At 35.6% G+C, this 23254-nt stretch overlaps 3 protein-coding genes and 1 pseudogene across 4 annotated transcripts; 1 reads left to right on the top strand and 3 right to left on the bottom strand.

Moving 5' to 3' along the window:
- Window positions 1–223: 223 nt before the first annotated feature.
- LOC100778635 (peroxisome biogenesis protein 6-like) lies at window positions 224–6778 on the bottom strand (annotated as a pseudogene).
- An 838-nt stretch (window positions 6779–7616) lies between these two features.
- Window positions 7617–9879, top strand: LOC100500446 (60S ribosomal protein L19). The gene is made up of 5 exons (NM_001251296.2): window positions 7617–7778; window positions 8247–8369; window positions 8939–9252; window positions 9500–9564; window positions 9644–9879. The coding sequence occupies exons 1-5, from the start codon at window positions 7667–7669 to the stop codon at window positions 9666–9668; spliced, it is 639 nt and encodes a 212-aa protein (NP_001238225.2). The 5' UTR covers window positions 7617–7666; the 3' UTR covers window positions 9669–9879.
- Window positions 9880–10974: 1095 nt separating this feature from the next.
- LOC100777751 (spermatogenesis-associated protein 20) lies at window positions 10975–16672 on the bottom strand. 2 transcript variants are annotated; one of them, XM_003521496.5, is made up of 15 exons: window positions 16299–16670; window positions 16164–16236; window positions 16025–16046; window positions 15855–15933; window positions 15713–15745; window positions 15334–15482; window positions 14997–15153; window positions 14500–14740; window positions 14060–14301; window positions 12896–13159; window positions 12685–12795; window positions 12155–12379; window positions 11868–12071; window positions 11538–11714; window positions 10975–11451 (listed from the first exon to the last, which is right to left on the bottom strand). In XM_003521496.5, exons 1-15 carry the CDS (start codon window positions 16542–16544, stop codon window positions 11245–11247), a joined length of 2430 nt encoding a protein of 809 aa, XP_003521544.1. In that variant the 5' UTR covers window positions 16545–16670; the 3' UTR covers window positions 10975–11244. The 2 variants fall into 2 exon arrangements, with proteins under 2 accessions (XP_003521544.1, XP_006577129.1); XM_006577066.3 differs by lacking the exon at window positions 10975–11451 and having other exon boundaries at window positions 11864–12071; window positions 16299–16672.
- A 667-nt stretch (window positions 16673–17339) lies between these two features.
- Window positions 17340–22931, bottom strand: LOC100777225 (peptide chain release factor APG3, chloroplastic). The gene is made up of 15 exons (XM_003521495.5): window positions 22617–22931; window positions 22473–22529; window positions 22317–22397; window positions 22169–22226; window positions 21967–22070; window positions 21348–21399; window positions 20821–20870; window positions 20541–20606; window positions 20296–20460; window positions 19791–19863; window positions 19550–19682; window positions 19199–19256; window positions 19020–19067; window positions 18528–18611; window positions 17340–17658 (listed from the first exon to the last, which is right to left on the bottom strand). Exons 1-15 carry the CDS (start codon window positions 22803–22805, stop codon window positions 17587–17589), a joined length of 1290 nt encoding a protein of 429 aa, XP_003521543.1. The 5' UTR covers window positions 22806–22931; the 3' UTR covers window positions 17340–17586.
- Between the last annotated feature and the right edge of the window lie 323 nt (window positions 22932–23254).

Here is a 23254-nt window from a genome sequence, read left to right as displayed (position 1 = left end):
CATCATATGCGATTTTTAAAGTGATTAAGATAAGACTGAATTTTTTTATGATCATCTTGTAATTGGTTGTCTATTTAATTTTGTTTACACTGCTAGTGTATACCAATTAAATCCATATTTTTTTGTTGATCCTTTAACAAGTTTAATTTTCATATCTTGTCCACCTAAAAATTTATATTGTTAACCAAATAAAAATCACTCTAAAGTTTGAGTTTTAAAATAATTATTACAAAAGTCATATTACCATACATGTCAATATGCGATAAGGTATCAATACAAAAAGCTTTTACATTATCAACATATCTTAATTAAATTATAATTTACATTAGAATAAATATGATGTATCATCATTATTTTTTTCCTAAAAAAAGTTAGAGGTTAGTTACGATACTCGGCTACGGTGAGATGGTGACTTAGCTAGATGTGGGCTAATATACAGGTAATACACCAATGCTACCCCCAAAAAAGGAAATTTGAATTTTTGTTGTATATTTGCTTTGTATTCCTCAAAACAGCAGCAGAAACACACATAGTAACAAGACTCATTTAGAGGTGCCTTCAAACTGATCTCTCATTTGCTCGTACTTCTTGAGCTCGGACATCGAGAGGGAAGGCGACAGTTCTTCTAAGACCTGAAAAATCCAGAAAATGCCCGTCACATAAATAGATACAAGAAACAGCTGGGAAAACAATTGATAGATAAGTTACCCGGACAAAATCATTGTATTCAACAACAACAGAATCTGCTTCATTGTCTTGGCTGGAAGACTCCGAATTTTCACTCAAAACCTAGAAGGAAGTAGTGAGATTAAGTACCCTCTAAATCACATGATATTTTATGTACGGTTTTGTACAACATTAAGGTTTCCGAAATCTGAATGCTGGAATTGCTAGTGACAGTAAATACAGGATGCAATTTCCTCTATAAATTGATACTCCACTATCGTTTCAGATATCATAACAGTTTATCAAACAAAATGCATGCAAAGTAATCATAGGTCCTATGATCTTGGTCCAACTACTTTGCGCTTTGCAGCATAGAACCAAGCATCTGCACACAAAGCATACATGTCTGCACCAGTAAAGTTTGGTGGACATTTTTTTGCTATGGAGTAAAGTGAGGCATCTTCATGCAATTTAAACTTTCGGGTAAGAGCTTTCAGGACCCTGGGAAATATGGAGATTAGAGGAGCGCAATAGCATGTTATTGTTATCAACAATAGATTGTCACAACAAAGAGAGCTGGAAAAGCAGACTGCTTACTGCTCCCTGTAAGATGCATCAGAGTTAACTCCAACATATAGCAGTTTATCAAATCGACGCCGGGTCTATCAAATCTGGTCTATTACTTGCACCAATAATAAACAGGTAATAGTAAGCCAACAACAGAGACACCACTTGTTAGAAGTAAAATAGGATAATATATTTTGCTAAAAGATAATTATTTCAAGCAGATAAAAAACCTGTGTTGAATCACTTAAGCCATCAATCTCTGCAAGCATCTAATAACAAGGGGGATATGTTACATTAGGAAACCCAGAGAAAAAACTGCAAACATCATGGTCTTGGTCAGAATAGGAAATCACCTGAGAAACCACTCTGTCCATAACGCTCCCAGAATCTCCAGAAGCACCCCGAGCTGGTGCAAGAGAATCAAACTCATCAAAGAAGATGACACATGGACATGCTGATCTGGCCTGTGAATTATTTTGAATTTCATTTGGATCAAAATCTGTTCTAAAAACTGTTGAGTTCACAGCAAAGAGACACAAATACATTTAATTTAACTTGAGAAATTATTTAGATAAAAGAAACTGAAATATTATTATACCTTCTGGAAAATGTCTCGAACATTCTTTTCAGACTCTCCAATGTACATGTTGATCAGTTCAGGACCTTTCACGCTAAGAAAATTTAAGGAACACTATGTAGCAACAGCTTTTTTGCTAATAATGTCTGTATTAAATAAAAGAGTGAGAAAATGGTGTTTTAAATCTTTTTAAGATAAAAGTAACAGAAATGAGGTAGAGCATTGTCATTTACAGGTACAAAAGAACACCAGATCACTTACGTAATCCAGATGAAAATAGATCTTTATGCAGGAGAGGTAACTACAGATACAGAATGAATCAGATTTTCAGAAATTACAGACAATAAACAGTATGTCCCAGGTAACATACGATTTAATAAGATAAGTATTAAAATAGAGACGAAAAAAGCCAGGGGAATTTTCTCAGAAAAGAAAAAAGTGACTTGAAATAGAAGCACACATTATTTGCCATTCAATAGAAAGAGCCAACATATGTAGCAATACTGCAGGAGGAAAACTTCATATTTTTTTATGGTTGGAAGGGTCATATCTTCCTGCTCTAGTAGAAAGGTCCTATTCAATCTTGATAGCTTCCATGTTGAACATAAGAGAGAACTGCATTCAAATTTTATTATGACTCTCCAAAAGAACTTTCTTTTCAAATTTTTATTCTTATACCTAACCTAAAATTAAAATGTAACTAAACCGAGTCAGTTTATGGCATATGACATCCTAATGTATCTTCTAAAATGCTCACCATGCAAACATAACCAGAAGTTTCTTTTTCCACCAAATATTTTTTCAAGTTGCTGTGACATGTATTGCCTCTGATATAGGATAAACTAACAAAAAACACTTATAGGAGAAAAAAAAATATGGAGGTAAAATGAATACAGCTTTTCTCACAAGCTAAAATTAACTCATGCACTTTCACTTTTGAATAAGTTAGATGATAGAGCTTTTCAAAAGTTGAGGCGGATAAGTTGATTTTAACTTATTGATGAAGTTTAATTCATTTTACCTTTCTCCTTCCGCAAGTTCTTTTTGAGAAATTTATCCAAACTGACCAATGAAAGGGTGGAGTTGTACAAGAAGCCCACCTGAACAGTATCCAGGATTGACTTTTTGATATCTTCAAGCCCACCAACATCTTCCCATTTCAAATTCGGAACCTGCAAAAGAAAAATCCATACTTCAAAATTTCTGTGCATTGAGGAACATATTTTTTTCCCAGAACATGTCTTCCGTGCTATATATACATTTTTTGGCATCAAAACAACAGTAAATTGTTCTGCTTAAATGCAGACAAGAAAACCATCATAAAAGCCTGATCACTCAATTTACCTTTGGAGTACACAACACTGATGCATTTCTTTTCTTTGATCGTTCCAGAGCATTCAACAAGTCTTCTTTCCCAGTAATCAGAGGTGAAACTTTCCGTTGATTGTTGTCCTCTGCCACCTTGGAACTTAAGGAACTACCTACATCATCAGGCACATCTTTGTCTACTTTAGCATTGTTTCTGGGAAATAAGTTGGCACCAGCATCTGCAATCAAAGCACATATATCCCTGGGCATGTAACCAGATGTCTGTCCAACTATTTCTTTTACTAAAGCTTCTGAATCAGTCTGCACGAAGCAACAATGTAATCAGTCAGAGTTAACACTCAATGCTAATGATGAGGGATTCAGGAGCACAAATTGTAGCCAAGTGCCATTCTTAAAAATTTGAAGAATATTTTTTTTCCCCTTAAAAGTCAAGTGTTATATCTTTAGCTGAGAAGAGAGAAGAAAATTAGAATTCCAAATTAATCACATGGCACCATCTTACTCCCACTCTCAACTTTAAAGGAATTTCTTTATCAAGATTGTTTTTCTTTTACAACTTAGATTTTAAGTCAGTTTTTATTCAGTGTTTTGAAATTAAGAGAGAGAAATGTCATCACAGGGATTTTTTACTAGTCAATTAATTAACCAAAGAAAGGACAAAACTTAAATCACGTTCCTTACACCTTTTCCATCAAATTCTCAAATCAAACAATGAAATGGCAATTTATATTCTTAATATATGTCGTTTAATGTTGAAAGAAACACCCATATGCCATTGTTTGATTTGTGAACTTGATGGCATGTATATAAGGAACTTGATCTAAATTTTGTCCAAAAGAGAAAAAAAAAATCAAAAGTAGACATAAACACAAGATGAAGCTCCATTACACACATTAGAGAGGAGTCCGGAAACACTTTGCAGTGACTGGAATAGCATTTCAGCCCTTTGCTCTTCAGTCAAAGGCCCCATGCTTATTTCATGGCTAAAACAGCGTCTGATAGTTGGAGGCAGACCTTCTGAACTGTCAGCAGCAGCAACCAACAGGACCTGATGCCCACTTGTCTTTTCAGCATTCTTCTTCTCCACCTTCACCAACATGCTGTAAAAGTAAAAATCTTTGCAATTCTATAATCTAGTTAAAAATAAAAGGCAAATTAGGTTTTTTAGGTTTTTTCTGGTCTTGACTTGGATTTAGCTGAATGATAAAAGATGTATCCAGGTCTTAAAGTGGTAGTGTTTGAGTGCAAATTGCATACTGAAGGCATCTTTCTGCAGGATGTATTTTATTCTTAATTCTTATCAAAGTATGTTGCATGTCACTTGATAGTACTTTTTCCCTATAATGAAACAGTCAATTAGAAGCTAGTATCTCTATCAGAGTTGGTTGCCTCAACATACTAGATTTCCCAGAAGCTAATTCCTTGTCATCACATTTTCATTTCTATTACAGAAACTGTCATTATTGCTTAATAATTATCTATAGTATTGTTTATTTCTTAGAAAATAATTGCCTTTTTTTTCTCAAGCTATGTTAGAGAGCTGAAAAAAAGATTATTTCTCCATTTCTTTTGATGTTAACTTGCTTTACTTTATCTGATTAGCAATACAAGATACAATATCTGCCATGTGCAGGAAAAAAAGATTAACAGAAAAAGGTTGTTGCTCAAATAGCAACAGCAATAGTAAATTGAATTAAGTTAGATCATACAGCTTCACCATTTAATGTTCATTGACTGGCTCAGTGAATTTCCTAATAACTGATGCAACTTCAGATGTATTTCCTCTTTGGTCATGTGGTGAAACCTCAGGCGATTGTGAATCATGAAAAACACCAAAATGACAAAGAAGAAGTATTGCTGGCGAGTATCTGTAACAATATCATACTGTCAGTGCAGACTAGAAGCTTAGAGAGAAATCTTATCCAAAACATTAAACTTCTCAGAGCCTGACAAATGATCAGACAATCAGGTAAGTGGCCCAAGTAAAGCCTGAAATCTAACAAATGTTAGGTGGAGAGAAAAACCACTATGAAAAAAAAAACAGGTGAATAAATTAATGAAACTATGTCTTCCTGTCCCTATAGCAAAGTATGCACTTTATCAACATCAAAACAAAAAAATGGCAGGAGCAAAGTTTCTGGCACAATAATTGTTCTTATCATTCCAAATATCTTAAATACAAACCTTCGAGCCATCTTGAAAGCTTGTGCTAAAGCAACAGATTGTCTATCAGTCACCATTAGATCATGACAGTTATATTCCACCACATACAGGCCCAGTCAACGAGCAACATATCTAACAACAGTACTTTCCCCGCAACCTGCATTATTACGTTGATCAGGAAATACAACATACACCATCAATGCACTCCAAAACCACCGATTAGTTGATATTTTAAATTTTAAATGAACAACAAATGAGGATATCAAATGGGGATCCAAATCACAAAATAATTCTATGAATCATGGGTGAAATTACTGATTCCTTTACAAAACAAAGCAGGACAATATAGAACACACCTGCCAAGCCATACAATAGAACTGAAACTCTAAACTTGGAAGAAAGCACCAATGGACAAAAAGTTGGTGTAAGTATCAAAGCCAAGATGTTCACAGTGTCCCCTTGCAAGGGCACGGGTTCTTCTGCTGGTCCACCAATCAACAAATCCGGAGGAAGTGCGGACGGAGAACTAACTCCCTACCAGCACAAGAGCAGTTAAGGTGTTATTGACACCGAAAACGGTTCATCTGATGGTTCCATACCAACAACCTGAAGACATAAGTTACACTCTAGCAACCAACCTGACATGTTTCTCAAGGTTTAGCAAAAGCAAGAGAGAGTTCATAATACCTTGAAACAGACAAGGTTGTCATTTTTATTCAATGATCTTTGATTGCAAGGAATGCAAATGGGGGAATTGCAGTTCCAGCTTATGTTGATCCCGAAAACATATCCCTTCGACAAATACCTATCGACTTAAGAGTACTTTTACAACGCCAAGTCGATCATGTCCTGCCGCTCTTGAGACTCAACAGGCGAACTTGCTCTAATGGATTCAAGGATGCCACATTCTGGTATCTTAACAAAAGAAACCCTCAGAAGAGTGGCAAATTTTGGAGGCTGAGCAAGTGGTTCCAATTCAACGTTGATAACAGAATCCACCGTTCCTTTAGCAGCATCCTCATCACCTCTTTTGAAATAAGAAACTAAAGCATCTTGCCCGTGGTGAAAAATAGATTTTAAGCACGTCACGTGCAAGTTAAGGTTAAATGCTAAAAGAGGAGATATATAAGCTACTTGATCATCTAACACAGAACCATTAGAAGGGAAATCACAAGAAGGAAAAACAAGCATTATTCGAGAATTGAAGAAGAGGGTGAGTCTATGTTAGTGGGGGTGCCTGGTGGATCAAGAGCAATAGCCACTGCAATTTTCTGTGTGTTGGTATCAACATTCTTGATCAGAACCTAACAAAGATTAAAATTAGTAATATTTTAAGTGGGAGAAAGTTAATTGGGGGGATCGGAGAATCCCGACGGGTAAACGGAAAGTGGAAGGAGATTGAGATTGAAGGGGGAAGAAGTTGTTGATTGGGACAGTGGAACACAGTATCAGAGGCTTTCTCCTCCTTTCTACCATTTTCAATCAAAAGCTCTGTGTTTTTTTTTTTAAGAACATAGCGATATTTTATACACCACTGAACGGTGGTTTTATTTTTGAAGCAAGTAAATGATGGTTTATGCAGTGAGTTGGTTTAAAAGTTACACATAATTAATAATTATTTTCTTAATTGTTGAAGGTAATCAAAATTTAAGCCTGAAATTATAATCAACACTGGTCCAAGTAATTGTTATTTGACAATAGGAATTAAACATTTTTAAAAAAAAGTAATAAAGTACACTATATTTCATAGAGATTAAAAGTTATTTAAGTCTATATTGATTATTAACTTAAGGTTGACAATGTTTAGTAAGATAAATTCGTATTAGAACTTGAAAAAATTAACTCTACTTTTCTATTTATCTTTTATGTTCCATAACTGAGAATTATGTTCCAAAAAAGAAAGATAAAGTATTTTTTCCTTGGTGAAATCCAGAAGTGCTAACTCTGGTTTAGTAAGCCTCAACAGGCTCCAAGTGATAACAAATAGACACCCTAACATAGAAGCCAGAAGGTCCAAAACAAATCAACAACACACAAGACTTTCAAAAAACATAATTCAAAGGCTGACTCAGCCACTAGAAATATAAGTAAAATATTTTTTACCACTTCTTTTGATAATTTTTTTATTATTCAAAATTTATTAAAAATTATAAAATCAATATTAAAATTATGTGTATTATAAATCTGGTGCAAATTAACATTTCTCTACACAAGGCTGCCCACGGTGGGCAAACACCAAATGGCTTAGGTCTGGATAAGGCCCAGCCCAATTTTGATAATTTGGGCTTTATATATCCATAAGATGAGCGAAATTAGGGTTTTTCTTCCTCCCAGTGCAGTATCGTTGAGAAATAAGGGGAAAAAATGGTGTCGCTGAAACTGCAGAAGCGGCTGGCCGCAAGCGTGCTCAAGTGTGGCAGAGGAAAGGTGTGGCTTGACCCCAATGAAGTCAACGAAATCTCCATGGCCAATTCTCGTAACCTCTCACCATCACTCTTTTTTTTTTTTATCAGTATAATCGCTCTTTCTCACCTTTTTATCAGTATAAGTATTTCATTTGTTTATTTGTTATTGATGTGGTGAGGATCGATAACTTGTATTGGATCCGAAGCTCATTGTTGCTCTCAATATTATATTTATAACTTGAGCTTGCACTATCGGCTATCCTTTTCATTGAAAGAAAATGCTTTCTAGATTGTTTGTATGAGGTTTTCCTTAATTTTATCTTATTTTTGATCGATATTTATTTTATCTTAAGCGGACTAGTGAAACTTATCTGCAGTGTTAAGTTTTTTTTTTTTTTTTTTGTGAACAGTTGCTAATGTTATTATTATTGTTTATATTTATAAGATGTCCTTAATTTTTATGTAATGTGTACTCTGATCCTCAAATATTTTTGCAATAAAAGGGACTTTTTAATTAGCATGGTGGTTTCTGTTTGCAGGGCAAAACATCAGGAAGTTGGTTAAGGATGGGTTTATCATCAGGAAGCCAACCAAGATTCACTCACGCTCGCGTGCTCGTAGGATGAAGGAGGCAAAGAAGAAGGGCCGGCACTCTGGTTATGGTATTTATTCCCAACTTTAACTTGATTAATATCAATAAATGATCCGGGATGTAATTGTGGACAGTTCGAAGTTAATGAATATTTGGAGCCTATTGTCATGGTCATGTTGCACGCTTAGTCATTTCAAATTGGCTAAGGTTTTGTCTGGATAGACCTTCTATAAGAACTTATAAGAGAAGAAAATAAGAAAGTAAAATGAGACAAACTCAAATCAACTTGAGCATTTTAACCTTTATAGGATCTCTCTCGTTTAATTTCTCCTAAAGCTGTAGTGGTAAGTTGATTTTAGCTTATTGGAGCAATTTTTTTCTCTTATAAGTGTTTATGGAGATATATGTGTTTTTGGAAAAGTTTTTCCAAACAGGGCTTAGATTCTACTGAGCTGATTATCAGTTTACAGAATAATGTAATGTTAATGCTGAATAGTTTAGGAGACAGTCATAGATACTTGTTGCTTGAAATTTGAATATTGTTGGATGGCCATTAGAATGAACTGCTCTATTGTCCTTCGGGGAGGTGGAAGGGAGAGCTTTATTTTCTATTTATAATTTATATCTGAATACTATTAGGTAAGAGAAAGGGTACAAGGGAGGCGAGGCTTCCCACCAAGATACTTTGGATGAGAAGGATGCGTGTGCTCAGGCGGTTGCTTCGTAAGTACAGGGAATCAAAGAAAATTGACAAGCACATGTACCATGATATGTACATGAAGGTGAAAGGTAATGTTTTCAAGAACAAGAGAGTCTTGATGGAGAGCATTCACAAGTCCAAGGCTGAGAAGGCAAGAGAGAAGACTTTGTCTGATCAGTTTGAGGCTAAACGTGCAAAGAACAAGGCTAGCAGGGAAAGGAAACTTGCTCGGAGGGAGGAGCGCTTAGCCCAAGTGAGTTCCAGTGTCTTTGAAAATATATGCTTGTTCGAAGTGTGTTTGGATGATACCTAAGAATAAATTCTATTCCTCAAAATCTTGGTGGTATCATGAAAAAGTAAAAACAACTATTTGTTGCTCCTTGAAAATATAATTGATTATTTTTCACCATGAATCTAATCCAAACACACTGGAAGAGTATGTTCCACTGAAATTGGTAATGAAAATTTTGACATTCATATTTTCTTCCTAAAATATTTAGGGTCCTATTGACAAGACATCTACTGCACCCAGTGCCCCAGCTGCCACAGCACCCCAGTCTACCCAGTGAGTATTACTGTTAATGCCATATTTACAGCTTTTGGTCGTTAATTTATTGTGGCCTAATTGTATATTTTTTATGCAGAGCGCCAAAGAAATTCAAGAAGTGAGTAGCATATCCTGGAATTCAAAGGACGTGGAGTCTTTAATAGCTCTGGCAAAATCTTTAGTCTGCTAAAGTAGTTGTGACGAATCTCTTTTTGTTGGTTTAGACTTTGTAAGTTTTGGATGTATAAGAACTTCATATCTTGCATATTTTAAATTATATATTTTGTTTGTTGGTGTTTACTGATTTTTGGTATTAAGATTCATCTAGTTGCGGAAATGCTTGCGTTATCCTTTTATTCTCACCCTAACCACTTACATATAACTAGATCTATACCATTATCTCCTTGTATTCTTTGGATGCAAAATAGATGGGAAAAATGGGTGCAAAAACCTGATCATTTTTTTTTAGTTGGGAAGAAAATGTGGGGAAAAATGTTATGCTAAATGATTTTAATATATTTTTAGCTTATCAATGGGAAGGTAAATAAATAGGTGGATAACAGAACTTCCTTGTCCTAACAAAATGTTCTTCCTTTTTTAATAGAAATAAATTGTAGGTCCTCGAAATTGCTGTCGATTTTATTTTTTATTCATCAGTCGAATGACAGGGAATGGGAATTTCTTCCTTTTTAAAATCTATTCTCACCATATATTTTCACTCATTATGTTCATTGTTATGGTTAGGGTTGGGGTAGGGATCCGGGAGAATTTGACATCCTCGTTGCAATATTTCATGAATGTACGAGTATCGCTGGGTAACGTTACGAAACATACAATCAGCTTTTTAACATTTTTACTAGTCGGTTGAATTTGACGTTGCGTTGTATGAGCTGAATTGTTAACTCGAACTTTTAGTCGTAAAGATATTAATATAAATTTGAATAACTGAAATATTGTCTTGATTTATACAATTATTGTGTTATAATAGGGAAAATTTGATCTAGTAAAAATATTTCACCGCAAAAGATAAGCCCTTAAATTTTAAGGACTTAAAACATAATTTAGCCTAATATTTTATTAGAAATTATTACAGTTCAAATCACCATATCAAGAGGGTGTTTTATATGAAAATCCCGCGTAACGTCTTACGAAATCGCCTGAAAGTATGTTACTTAGATACAGATTATATGGTGTTACGATCGCCTGAAATCATTCAGTGTGTGCAACATATACTTTATAATATACTAATAAAATGTCTCGAAAACAGAAGAATGTCTCAGATTGGCAAACCTTTTGAGCTTTCTACAACATATTGCACGAACAGACATGAAGGATTTCTTAGCCATGCCATCGAGACTTTCTTGTGCAAGTTCATCGAGAAAAAAATGAAGTATAAACATGAGAACAGACTCCAACTGGAAAAGATAATTATTTCAACGATAGCTTACATTGCATATACAATTATACATACTTCCATGATTCCATCATTCTGTATCACATTTGAAGAAAAATCATGGCTTGTTGAGCACAGGCATACGAAAAGGACATGCATCAATTCCTCAAGTCAACAGAGAATGTTACCTATCTTTATTTTGACAGAGAAGTCAGAACCAACTAGTTCTGTAGATTGAAAGGGGGATCTCTAAGAGGGAGCTTTCGCCGACGTTAACTATTTTCCTACTCATCAGAACCAATAGCTTACGTGAACGAAGAGGAAGGTTTTTTGGAGAGCAAAGCTTTAAGTGACGAATGGTCAGTCACAGAGGGGCTACAAGTGAAGTTTTGGCATACAAGAGCTACAACCTTGTTGACTGCAAAGTTATTTTTTGCCATGAGAGCAACATTACTGTTATTTACTTCCCAAAATTCCATCTCGTCTTTGTTGTTGGGATCTATATGAATAACCTACGATCAACACCAGCCAACATGTTATTGATGACAATCAGAAGGAAATTGAAGATATCAAGTATATAAAGAGTAAGTGCGATTACTGTTCTGTTGGGATCATATACTGCATGAGCTGCAGCAAGCATGTTTTCAAAGTCCTCAGACGTCCTTTCACCAACCACGACCACTTGCTTCCGAGAAAGTACACGCAACATATCTGCTGCACAACACATTAGAGGCACTGCCATAGCCATATCTTTCAACCTTTTCTCAAAAACTGCCTGCATTACCATTTGAAGGGAATTCTAGTCAATTGCAAATGGCCCAGTAGTCAAGTAACAGATTCCCTCTAATAACCCCATCCCACCATTGTTAGGCGTTAGTACATAAACAAGAACAGCTTTTAGGAGGAAAGGGGAAAGAGGCTTACAGACCAATAGATGTTCTGCATTTCGCTTATAATGCTCAGCCTTACTTCCAGCAACCATGGAAGCCAATCTTATAAGATTTATAGCAGAAACTGAGTTTCCTGAGGGTTCTGCCCCATCATGGTCTTCCTTTACACGGAGGAGAACGGAAGCATCTTCTCCTGTATTATTGAAATATCCTCCTCCTGTCTTATCAAGAAACAAAGCATCCTGCATCCAACTCATATCATTAGCAACTTAATGCCTGGTATACATGAAATAAAATTTCTATGGAGTCCAAACATCAATTTTACCTGGGTTTCCTGCAATTCAATGGCCCATAGAAGCCAGCTAATTCCACCACCAAACTCATAGAGATCCAGCAATCCAGAAATCAGAAAAGCATAATCATCCAAGAAAGCAGGAGCTTTAGATGGCGAATGTCTGAAACTATGGTGTAGCCTGTGAGTTTCTACATTGTAAAGTTGCTTCCTAATAAAGGATGCTGCTTTTTCTGCAATTCCCATGTACTCCTTTGGCTGGAGCATGCACAATCAAAAGAAGGAGAAAGTTAAACACACGGGAAAGAGTCAAGTTGGCTACAGGTGTTCCTCCAACAACTTTACCCACTATTCCTTCATAACTTAAGCAGTCAGTGTCCTCTAACTCAGAAACTAGTAATTGTTCAAGCAAGAATAGTGATCAGCAGTATAAAATTTTAAATCTATGATGATAGTTTACAGACATCTTCCAGAAATATTAAAGAGTGTCTCCCATCTTTTTTAAATATTGGTAGCCATTCATCTTAACTTCTAATTGCTATACTAGTAGGGAGAAAACTTACTTCAGTGCCAATGACAGGAAAGTAGAATTTGGTCCCTTCAGCTTCACCCTTGAGAATCTTAGAAGCCCTGGCAAAAGATGAGATTGCCAGTCCATTCCACGATACAATAACCTAGGAGCATAGGAACCCTTGAGAGTACACATAAAAGTTGATGTCTAGATCAACATAGGTGGATCCCAAATAAATCAATAAGATTATTCAAGGGAAATACCTTATCATCCAAATGTGGCTTTGGACGCCTTGACCTTACTTCAAACAACTTATGCCTGCATTCTCCAAGAATTTCTTGATATGTCTCAACTGACATGCCATATTTTGATGCCAGTTCTGAAGGTTCCTTTCTCTCAATCAGGACATTCTTTCCCTTGAATTCATCGTGAGGATCACTCATTCCAGATAGGTCACAGTTACCCAATTGCTTGATGTAATAGTGCTCCTCAAAAAGAGCAGCATGCTCTCCAAGTAAGTCTTCAACCTAAACAGAACAAACCGGGTTGAAAGGCACCACCAGAAATAATAATATACCAGCCAATCATTAATTACAATACTTCTATGAGAAATTGTCAAGAATCAAGAAGCTATTGATATAATTGCAGAATTATGCAAGGAGATCAGAACAACATGATACACTGCCAAATACTAGAGATGTTCAGAAAAAACCTTAAACCGCATTTTTTATTTAGCACAAATGATCTCTGTGATTTATCTGCTTATTATCAACTAGAATATTCTATTTGTATTTGGAAGTACGATATAGAGATCTATAATAAGCAAACAAATAAAAAAAATTTATTATCCAAGTTGAGCAATAAATATCAAGGAGAACAAAACGGTCAATTGAAAAACATAATATACAAGTCAAAATTCAAAGGGGTATCATAGCTCACAAGTTTAAGCAAATATTTCCAGCTCAACTTTGAAAATACTGTAGTTAGATTGTCCTTAACAAATTAACAGATAATAATTAAGAAATAGGCTAAACAACAGATTTTGCTCTTGAAAAATACAGTTTATAAATTATCCATGAGAAAAATAAATTGATTCAATTGAATCCTTAAAGTATTTCAATTGACTGCCACATAAGTGGCTTATTGTGCCATGTCAGCAACTTGATGTTGTGCTCCAGACTTCACCTTCGGGCTGTAACAGCTCCTGGAGCTGGTTTTAGTGATTAATACCATCAGTTTTCTGGTTATTCAATTCTGGTTCCTAACATGGACCCAATTGAAAGATATAAATTTTGTAATGACCTAGTTGAACTAATTTATTTTTGGGGGGGACCATAATGGAGAATTGTATATTTTTCATGGACCTACAATGTTATTATCCATAAGAAATATATTAAGGAAACTCAAATAGGACATGGATGAAATACCTCTTTGCTTGTCCATATGTAAAAGGCTCCTTCCTTTTTTCTTGCAGCTCCTTCAGTCTCTGCACTGTCAGCATCCTCTGCTGAAAAAATTTCACCTTCTGGACCAATCATATCTCTCCTTAAATAATCAAGGATATCTCGTGATATATAAGAATAAAAGGTATCTTTTGTGATAGAAAACGCATCCAGATAAACATTGGCAAGCTGCCCTTGATCATAAAGCATCTTCTCAAAATGCGGAACTACAAAGATATAACAGCCCAACAAATTAATTGTCTTTACAACATTTCAAAACAAAGAGCATTTGGATATAACAACACATTGTAATTAACATGGCCAAATCAAAATGCTCAGGTATTTGCATATTGAGAATTACAGCTGATACACGTACATATCAAATATATACTCAAAGAAATGACTGCTGCCCAAGTTAAACTTACCATGCCAGCACTCATCCACACTGTATCTGTGAAATCCCCCTCCAATATGATCATGAATCCCACCTTTTGCCATGCATTGCAAGCTAAAGAAAACCATTTGCTGGCTTCCATTAGCTACACCCAACTTCCCCGTATCCTCCAACTTTTTGGAGTGATATAGCATCAAGTTTATCTCAACTGGTCTGGGAAACTTTGGTGCAGATCCAAACCCACCAAACTTTGAATCGTAGCTCCCAGAGAGCTACAAAGAAAAGAGTAGATTGAATGGTTTTCAAGATTCAAAACACTCAGCATAACTTTAAGGATTCAAAACATCCAACAAATACATGCTGATATAAGATATTTTCTCACATTATATATATAAAAAAAAGAATATTCTTTAATCTATGTTACAATATGAAAATCTTACAACAGTGGTTGCTATCAACCCTGGTCACCACAATGCATGTCTAAGAAATGTTGAAATAGTAGACAAAAGCAGATGTTCAAAGCCCCACCTGCTCCGAGCATAGGCGTAACGCATCAGCTGGAACCCCATCAGGCAGTTTATCAGAATCTGAACTAGCAGACATTGCCTCAGAAAGCTGTTCAATTGCATATGATCCACTCTTAATTAGCATATCCCTCTTACTATCCCAAGCTTCTTTTACCTTTCTGGAGAAAACAGGAACAAAATAGTATTCAAATAAGAACTTCAAAAACCATAATAAAAATTTAAATCCATTGGCCTGGAGTTTTATACTAAATAAATTCCAACATGCCATCCACCAAATTTACTCAGAGAGGAGTCCAAGCAGGTTGATGATTCAAGTCAACATGTGCAATAACTCTCACCTAAGTATAGTCTTAAATCCTGGTCGTCCATACTTATCATCAGGGGGGAAGTAAGTTCCACCCATTAAAGGTTTCAAGTCAGGTGAAAGAAACACACTCAGGGGCCAACCTCCTCCACCATACAAAGCCTGCACATACGACATGTACACCTAAAGAAGGAAAAAAAAATCCTTTACTAAACCTTGTTACCGGTAGAAAACCTCAATTTTTCTATAAGCATCTCTTAACCATTCAAATTCCAAAGGAACTTTGGATAACTTATAAACACCATTTTTTGTTCCTTAAAATAGAATAATTTTGGAATCATATCCTCGTAGGTACTCTCAGCTGACATGCCTCCAAAAATATAAATTAAATAAACAGTTAACACATTATATACCTTATCAACATCTGGTCGCTCCTCTCGATCCACCTGTAGAATTGACACATTAAAGTGAGACAGAACAAGGCATAACAACCTTGGAAGCAATGCCCAGTAAACTAAAATTGAAAGCAAGATAAAAAGGAAAAAATTAAATGACCTTAATGCTAACGAACCAATCGTTCAGCAACTTGGCAACCGCTTCATCCTCGAAAGACTCGACCTCCATAACATGACACCTTACGAACAAAGTACAAACACTTGAGATTCCGAAAACGTTGAAACTCATCCAAAACAATACGAGTTGTGAGTCAAACATAATGCACATACCAGTGACAAGTGCTGTAACCAACTTCGAACGGAATCGCCATCAAACACCAACCACAAGCAAAGCTTCGCAGTTAATTACGCAAAGCAAACGAGAATCGCAGAAAGAAAAACAGAAAAAGGCGGAAAAGGAGAGAATTACTTGACAAGAAGATAGGCGCGTCTCGCCGGCGCGCTTCGGCGAAGGCTTCTTCGCCCCAGGGATACCAATCAACCTTGAATAGGAATTAGAATTAGTGAAAAGTTGAGGAATGAGATGAGAATTGTGAGAACTTACAGGGTTGTGAGCGTGTTGGAGAAGATAGGGGCTCTGTTCGGAAGCGAGTCGATTAGTGTGTATGTGGTGGGAGGAATGAGACGATGCCATGGAGAGGACCTTGAGTGTGAGAGGTTTGAAATTCGAAGAGGGGAAGGGGGGTTGGCGAAAGAGAAAACGAGGAAGGAGAAGAGGAGAGAAGCGGTGCAGGAGCATAGAAGAATTATGTATCAGTAATAGTGGGGACTTGGATAGTAGCAAGTGCATCTTCGAGGCCAAGTATCAACTATCAACAATGAGGTCAGTTGCCACTTGCCATGTGTACCTCTTCCCTTCTCAACGCTTGGACACTGAACACCTTTTTCGTCCACAACCTTTGCCTTGCCTTGCCGTTATAAATAAACTGGGAACCCAATCCAATAGAATAGTTATTGGATATAGAGGAGATTTCTCTCTCTCTCTCTTATCTTATTACATTACACAATTCTTTTTGTTTATAAAATTTAAGTAAAAAATTTCATACTTAAAAAACATGCTACATTTAATTTTAATTTTTGTATGGTTCAATAAAGACGAAAGGTTACAATGACAACAAATCAGAATTAAAGTTATATTTTCAATGGGTTTGATTTTAATTAATTGTGTTATTAAAATCATTTTCTATGGTTATTCACAATGCTCACGAACACTTGCAGCCCTAAAATTTGTAACTGGGGAGTGTCTAATTTACCAAAATAAGGTCTTACCATTTTTTACTAAGAATACAAAAGAGATGTTATTCCAAATTAAAACTAATCATTTCCAAACACTCTATGACAGTAGTGATTAGCCAACAAGTCTGAATGGCTGTTGTGTTTTAACTTAAAATAGCTAAGAAGCTCTGGGCAGCACTTAGCATTTTTTTTTTTGGTCGGAAATGAAACTGTGTTGCTCTTCAAGGCTTTAAACCTGTTGTAAGAAGTTATGTGTTGGCTCACTTGGCTGGCTTCCAACTTTCAACCAGTATGAGGGAGCTGGGAATCAAACTCCCGGTTCAACACCATATACAATGCAACGAGCACAAAAAGCAAAAGTCAATTGCATCACTTTACATAATGAAACAGATTTTTACAGAGTACTATATAATGAAATGTTACATGTAAAAGTGCCCCTATCTACTACACATTGGCAATCAATCAACTTGATACGGTATGTCTCAAACTTTGGATGATGGGGCACATTCAGGAAAACAACAATATGGCAGATCTTCCATTGTGAAAATTACTCCAGCAAAAAAAATTCAAATTACTAGGGCAAAATCTGCTGCATATCAGCCAGCCGGAGCACCCACAGATTCAGCAAGTTCTTCCAGAAGTTCCTTTTGCTCCATTGTAACACAAGACTGCAAGAAAAAGCTTTTTAAATAAGGCAGAGCCCTGATATAGATAAAGTAATTTCATTCATCTAATCATATTAACTCATTAATGGTAAAGTCTGTAGTATATCCTTTTAATGTCGGCAAACATTGTAACTTTTAAGCAGATTTGTGTTTGTCATTCTTTGCGGTTGGTCAATCGTGTCTTCACTTTTTTTCTTTTAAAATCCCATGGGTGAGGTCCCTTCCTTTGTTTTACTGGGGTTCCCGTTCTTCACCATTGCAGTGTCTTTTGGTATAATTGAAGAAACAAGTCATTTTTTGGTTAATGTGATTGTGTGAATTTCAGTCAGAGAATCAATGTCATTCAACAGCATTCAGCATCCTGTTATATCCTTCTCAAAGACCCCACTCAACATTATCAAATCCAATCCAGGAGTTGCAATGATTTTGGGTTTCTCTCAAGCTCTTCAAACTTTCTCGTTGCAAGCCCTTGCTTACCAGACCGATTTTCATCTTAATACAAACCTGCTGTATATAATAATACCTAAAGAAATGCTAGCAACACACTCTATACATTCTTTTGAACACACTTTCTACTATTAGATGAAATTTATCGGAAATTACAACATTTTGGGGGTTCTACTTTTTATTTAATGAGTTCCACTCATAATTTTGCAGTTGCCAATGAATTTTAACCAATAATAGTGAGTGTGTTAGAAATAGTGTATTGCTAGCACTTCTCTAATTCCTAAATAAGCCACCTCAAAAAGTGCACAGGTGCGCCTATATTAATTAACATACACCACTTTCTATAAGCATATTTTACACGCAGCCAAACACTGGGAAACACAAGAAAAAAAGAACAAGTTCATTCCAAGTGTTAGATAATATACCTGAACAGCATCTTCTATATCACCATCAAGAAAAGAGGTGAGCTCATAGTTTATCTTCAATCTGTGGTCAGTAACCCTGTTGTCCTGATAAGAAAAATTTGAAAGTGTCATAAACTGCCACAAACAATCTTAATCTCATCAAGACAAAATGAAAATTTAATAGCACATAGCAATGTTCTACCTCGAACCACTATTCTGACAGGAACTACATAACTCTAGTTCGCTGAATCTTATTCACTTCACTCAATGAACATGATTATCAAAAATCTTAAAAAATAATTAATTGCTTATTATGTCATGTCTTTCACATATCTTCTATTTTTCTAATGGAATAGCATTAGCATTGCTCACCTTACAATTTATAAAGGGAAAAATTGTCATGAATAAAATTACAATGTATAGAAACTCATTCAATTTTGGATGGGGATTGGAGAGACTCATGAGTGTGTGTGTAACTATGTTAAAATATTTTGAGACAGCAACATTGAGTACCTTATAATTGTATGTTCGAATTTTTTCTGAACGTGCACCTGTACCGACCTGTAATTGGATATAGCAAGGCAAAGAATTTTAACTCAATAACTATTTGCTCACCCATTTAGCAAGTACACCATATAAAATTTAATTCAATGTTACTAGTCTTTCAAACACCTGCACAAGAAGGAGCATACCTGTAATTTCCTTTGATTTCGTAATGACTCCTGTTGCTCCCTTACCTTAATCTCATATCTGTAAAAGGATCTTGTATCATTTTACATGTAGTAGCATACTAAAGAAAATAGGTTAAAGAGAACACTTGGAAAAATTACATTAATGAACTCATAGCGTTTGGTCAGTTTTTGGCTTCTTGACATTAATATCCTTTAGTTCCTCATGAATAATTTAACTCAAGAAAAGATTGGGATATTTTATCTTGTGAGCATGCATTTAAGAGTAAAAGGAGGAAAAAAAACTTGCAAATATAAACATGACTCAATTCTAAAATCAGACTCATAAAACTGCATGGCAATATTGATGCTTACAGTTTTGCTCGGAGCAACTGAAAAGCGCGATTCCTGTTCTTAAGTTGTGTCCTTTCTTCAGTACAAAAGATACGGATTCCCGTTGGTTTATGGAAGAGATCAATGGCTGTTTCAACCTTGTTAACATTCTGGCCTGCAAGATATCTTTGCATGAGAATTCATGGAGGAGTTTATTTCGTGCTCCAAGGAATAGAAAGATTGGTTACTTGACTAAAATGGTATAATGGTCATAGATCTTTACCTCCAGCACCCCCAGAACGTGCCGTTGTCAGTTCAATATCTTTTGGGTCAATTACGACTTCAACTTCATCAGCCTATGTAAAGATTCCAGATCAATAGATTTAGATGTTGTTTTAAAATCTTAAAAGAAGGAAGGCATGCATATACTTACTGAATTAGTATGCTAAGAATTATACTGATTAAAGAACATATGAATTTAAAAAAAACAATTTCAATAGAGCACCAACCTTTAATTACATAATTTAATCTGCCTTCCACAATACTAGATGATAAATTGAGACAGCACCATATCTATATATACTTGAAACACTTTAGACTTAAGCTAGATACTTTTTTATTCAAATAGACCTTTATACAAAAGTAATAACTTTTGGAATAAAATATCAAATTAGCAATAGTCCAAATGCAAAGAGCCAAAGACTTTAAATAATGTTTTGATTGCTATCAAACCTAGATGTCAAGATCATGAATAATTTATTGCTAAAAGCCTGAAATATGTACTCCACCTCTGGCATGATGGCCACTGTTGCAGTAGAAGTATGTACCCGGCCCTGAGTTTCTGTTAGGGGAACCCGTTGAACTCGGTGGACACCAGATTCATATTTCAATTTACTGTAAACACGATTTCCCTTTATTTCCATCACATAAGTTTTGTATCCTCCTTTTTCTGCCTAAAAGATGGCAAAAAAATTATACAGATTACACATAAGTAATGAGAAACTATTTCTTTTAGAGTTTTCACGAGGAATACCGCAGAGCTTGAGACAAGAGAATACTTCCAAGAATTCCTTTCACTATATCTTTCATACATTCGAACCTGATTCAACATCAAAACAGCATCAGAATATGTTTATAATTGAACTTCACATAATGGTTCTTTCATTTGAACTAGAAAAATTTAAAAGTTTTAAAGACAGTTAAACAATTAAGAAATGATCCCATAACAGATCTGTCATTTGTAAAATGAGTGTGTACATTAAGCATTCCGCATGGATTAGACTTGGAAAAGACATATGTAAGCATGTACCTACAAGATCACCAGCCCATATTCCGGCCTCGTCACCACCAGTGCCTGCTCGTACTGCAGAAGTGAATGATGATAATAACCTTCAGAGCTAGAAAAATAAATGAAGATAATAATGTATTGAAATGTTAAACTCAGCTATCCAGAAATTCTGGAGTGCAACTTAAGTGTACATAATGGGAGTAGCCCAAAATTATGCCACTCTGTGATGTATAAATCAAATAAATAAGTAAAACTCCTCCGTAGCAAAATTAAAAAAAAAAAAAAAAAACAGTAGCACTAGTAAATTGTAACCATTTAATCCTGTTATGTGCATATGATGATAGCAGCCACACTTTTATCAATTCAACAAATTCCTTAATATAACATATTTTGTACATTTCCCACTAAAGACAAACAATATTCAAAAAGTTTAGAAATTCGCTTTATGTCCTATAGCATAAGTCTCAGGCATGATTCGTGAAACATTCAACTGAGCCATAAAGTAAAATCATTGGGCTACAACAATACACTGTAAAGAAAGAGATAATGTACCTTCAAGCAATATGTTTCTAGCATCCATAGGATCACTGGGAAGCAGTAACACCTATCATTATGTAGGACAAAATTACGAAGTTTCTAAATACCAAGGGAAATGGGGAAATGGGGAAAAGATAAAAAAAAAAAAAAAGATAGAGGAGAGGCTTGAAAACTCAAGATAGCCAAAGACAAAAGAGGCTACAAATGACGAGAAATATATAGGAGAGGAGATTCCCAGTATGGTTTTGAAAATCGAGGAATGAAAACTCATGAGTCATGATAGCCAATAACAAAAGAAAGTACATATTAAGAGAATGACGAAAGCGAATCATGATTCCTCTGCATGGTTTTGAAATTTCAACTGATTCAACATTTTGAATTGATGATTGTTACTACATTGGTATTGAACTAGAATGAGTAAACAAAACAAAATATTATCCATGACAACATATAACGAGAAGAACATCTTACGAATAAACATACAACAGAAACAAACTTTAATTTGTAGATTAGAAACATACACTTAAAATCTATTAATTAGGATTTTGTAGATTAGAAACAAGTCAAAAGCATGAAAGAATAGGACTTTAAAGAAGTTGCAGTTTGCAATGCAATATCAAAGTTAGAAACAAACCTTAATTTTTTCCTCAAGCTCCGCGAGTTGCTTGGACAAAGTGTCAATTTCAAAAGATATCATTTCCACCATATCCTCATCGTTGCCATCATCCTTCGCTAAAGCTAAACAACAACAGTTCAAAAAAAAAATAATCAATAATTCAATATCAATCAGCCTTCAACTTCAAGTACCTAACCTAAGCTAGTAGAGTCTAACAAACCTTTGGTTTCTTCTAGAACCTTCTCACAGTCTTTAAATCTCCTATACGTGGACACAACCTACACCACACAATTAACATTACACAGTTGCGTCAATATATAAGGTTTAATTTCCATGAACATGAGTAATATAAAAAATAATCAAAGCACCTCATCAAGCTCTGAAACTGATTGTGCTAACTTCTGGTACTCCTTTGGATCAGAAACTACGTCTGGATCAGCAAGCTTGACCTGAAATTTCATCTTTGAGAAAAAAAAAACTTTGCAGAAAATGGAAAGCATAGTAGCGCGCAGTGGAATAAATACCGATAACTCTTTCCACGTTTTCTCGGCGGACTCAAGCTTCGTTATCAGATAAGGTTCCTGAAATTCAACGCCAATGAGGAAAAATACGATAGGGGATTGAACGAGTTGTGTTTTGTTTTGTTTTGAATGATTTTGGTGACTTACCGCCATGCAAACGATTCTTGGAGGAGTGAGTTTGGTGGCGACGCGTCTGGTAGTGAAAGGATGAAGGGAACGGTGTCGTATAGGGAGTAGTAGGTCGCGGCGCGTGGCGCATATTCGAGCTGTGAAACTCGCCGTTAAGCTGTTCATCGCCACAGAGTAACCGGATAGAGAAGCGGAAGGCACGTACATTTGGTACGGTGAGAGTGGTTGTTGGTGTTTGGATGAGATGAGGCGCTGCTTCGATTGGGTCCTTTTGGGTTGGGCGCAGTTGTCAATTTATTCAGGGGTGTTGCGTGTTGCTAGGTGCACCCAGCATTATTGCTGGTGCATTCAGTACTTAAGAGAAAAAGACTGAAATATCCTTGATCCGTAAGTCTTTTACAGATCAACTTGATTTGTAGAAGTCTTACGAATCAACTTGTTGATTCGTAAGTCTTTACAAATCAAGTTGATCCGTATGCACTTTATATCAACATACGAATCAACTTATCCGTTAGCCTTTTTTATGGATCAACTTGATCCGTAGAAGTCTTATGGATCAACTTGATTCGTAGAAGCCTTACGGATCAAGTTGATCCGTATGCGCTTAATATCAACATACGAATCAGCTTATCCGTAAGTCTTTTTATGGATCAACT

The sequence above is a fragment of the Glycine max genome, chromosome 3 (assembly GCF_000004515.6).
Source record: "Glycine max cultivar Williams 82 chromosome 3, Glycine_max_v4.0, whole genome shotgun sequence".
NCBI classification, from domain to species: domain Eukaryota; kingdom Viridiplantae; phylum Streptophyta; class Magnoliopsida; order Fabales; family Fabaceae; genus Glycine; species Glycine max.
The sequence above is the reverse complement of the archived record's forward strand: the minus strand, read 5'-3'. Positions and strand labels throughout refer to the sequence as shown.

What these genes read in the sequence shown, in the direction of transcription:
- LOC100500446 (NM_001251296.2), top strand. Translation starts at nt 7,667, where the DNA reads ATGGTGTCGCTGAAACTGCAGAAGCGGCTGGCCGCAAGCGTGCTCAAG. An exon ending in AATCTCCATGGCCAATTCTC is followed by an intron (nt 7,779 to 8,246) that starts GTAACCTCTCAC and finishes TTCTGTTTGCAG; the next exon opens with GGCAAAACATCAGGAAGTTG. An exon ending in ACAGCACCCCAGTCTACCCA is followed by an intron (nt 9,565 to 9,643) that starts GTGAGTATTACT and finishes TTTTTTATGCAG; the next exon opens with AGCGCCAAAGAAATTCAAGA.
- LOC100777751 (XM_003521496.5), bottom strand. Translation starts at nt 16,544, where the DNA reads ATGCACTTGCTACTATCCAAGTCCCCACTATTACTGATACATAATTCT. An exon ending in ATTGGTTCGTTAGCATTAAG is followed by an intron (nt 15,746 to 15,854) that starts GTCATTTAATTT and finishes TCAATTCTACAG; the next exon opens with GTGGATCGAGAGGAGCGACC. An exon ending in TATATGATCCCAACAGAACA is followed by an intron (nt 11,452 to 11,537) that starts GTAATCGCACTT and finishes TGTTGATCGTAG; the next exon opens with GTTATTCATATAGATCCCAA.
- LOC100777225 (XM_003521495.5), bottom strand. Translation starts at nt 22,805, where the DNA reads ATGTACGTGCCTTCCGCTTCTCTATCCGGTTACTCTGTGGCGATGAAC. An exon ending in GGTTCTAGAAGAAACCAAAG is followed by an intron (nt 22,071 to 22,168) that starts GTTTGTTAGACT and finishes GTTGTTGTTTAG; the next exon opens with CTTTAGCGAAGGATGATGGC. An exon ending in ATATAGAAGATGCTGTTCAG is followed by an intron (nt 17,659 to 18,527) that starts GTATATTATCTA and finishes TTTTTCTTGCAG; the next exon opens with TCTTGTGTTACAATGGAGCA.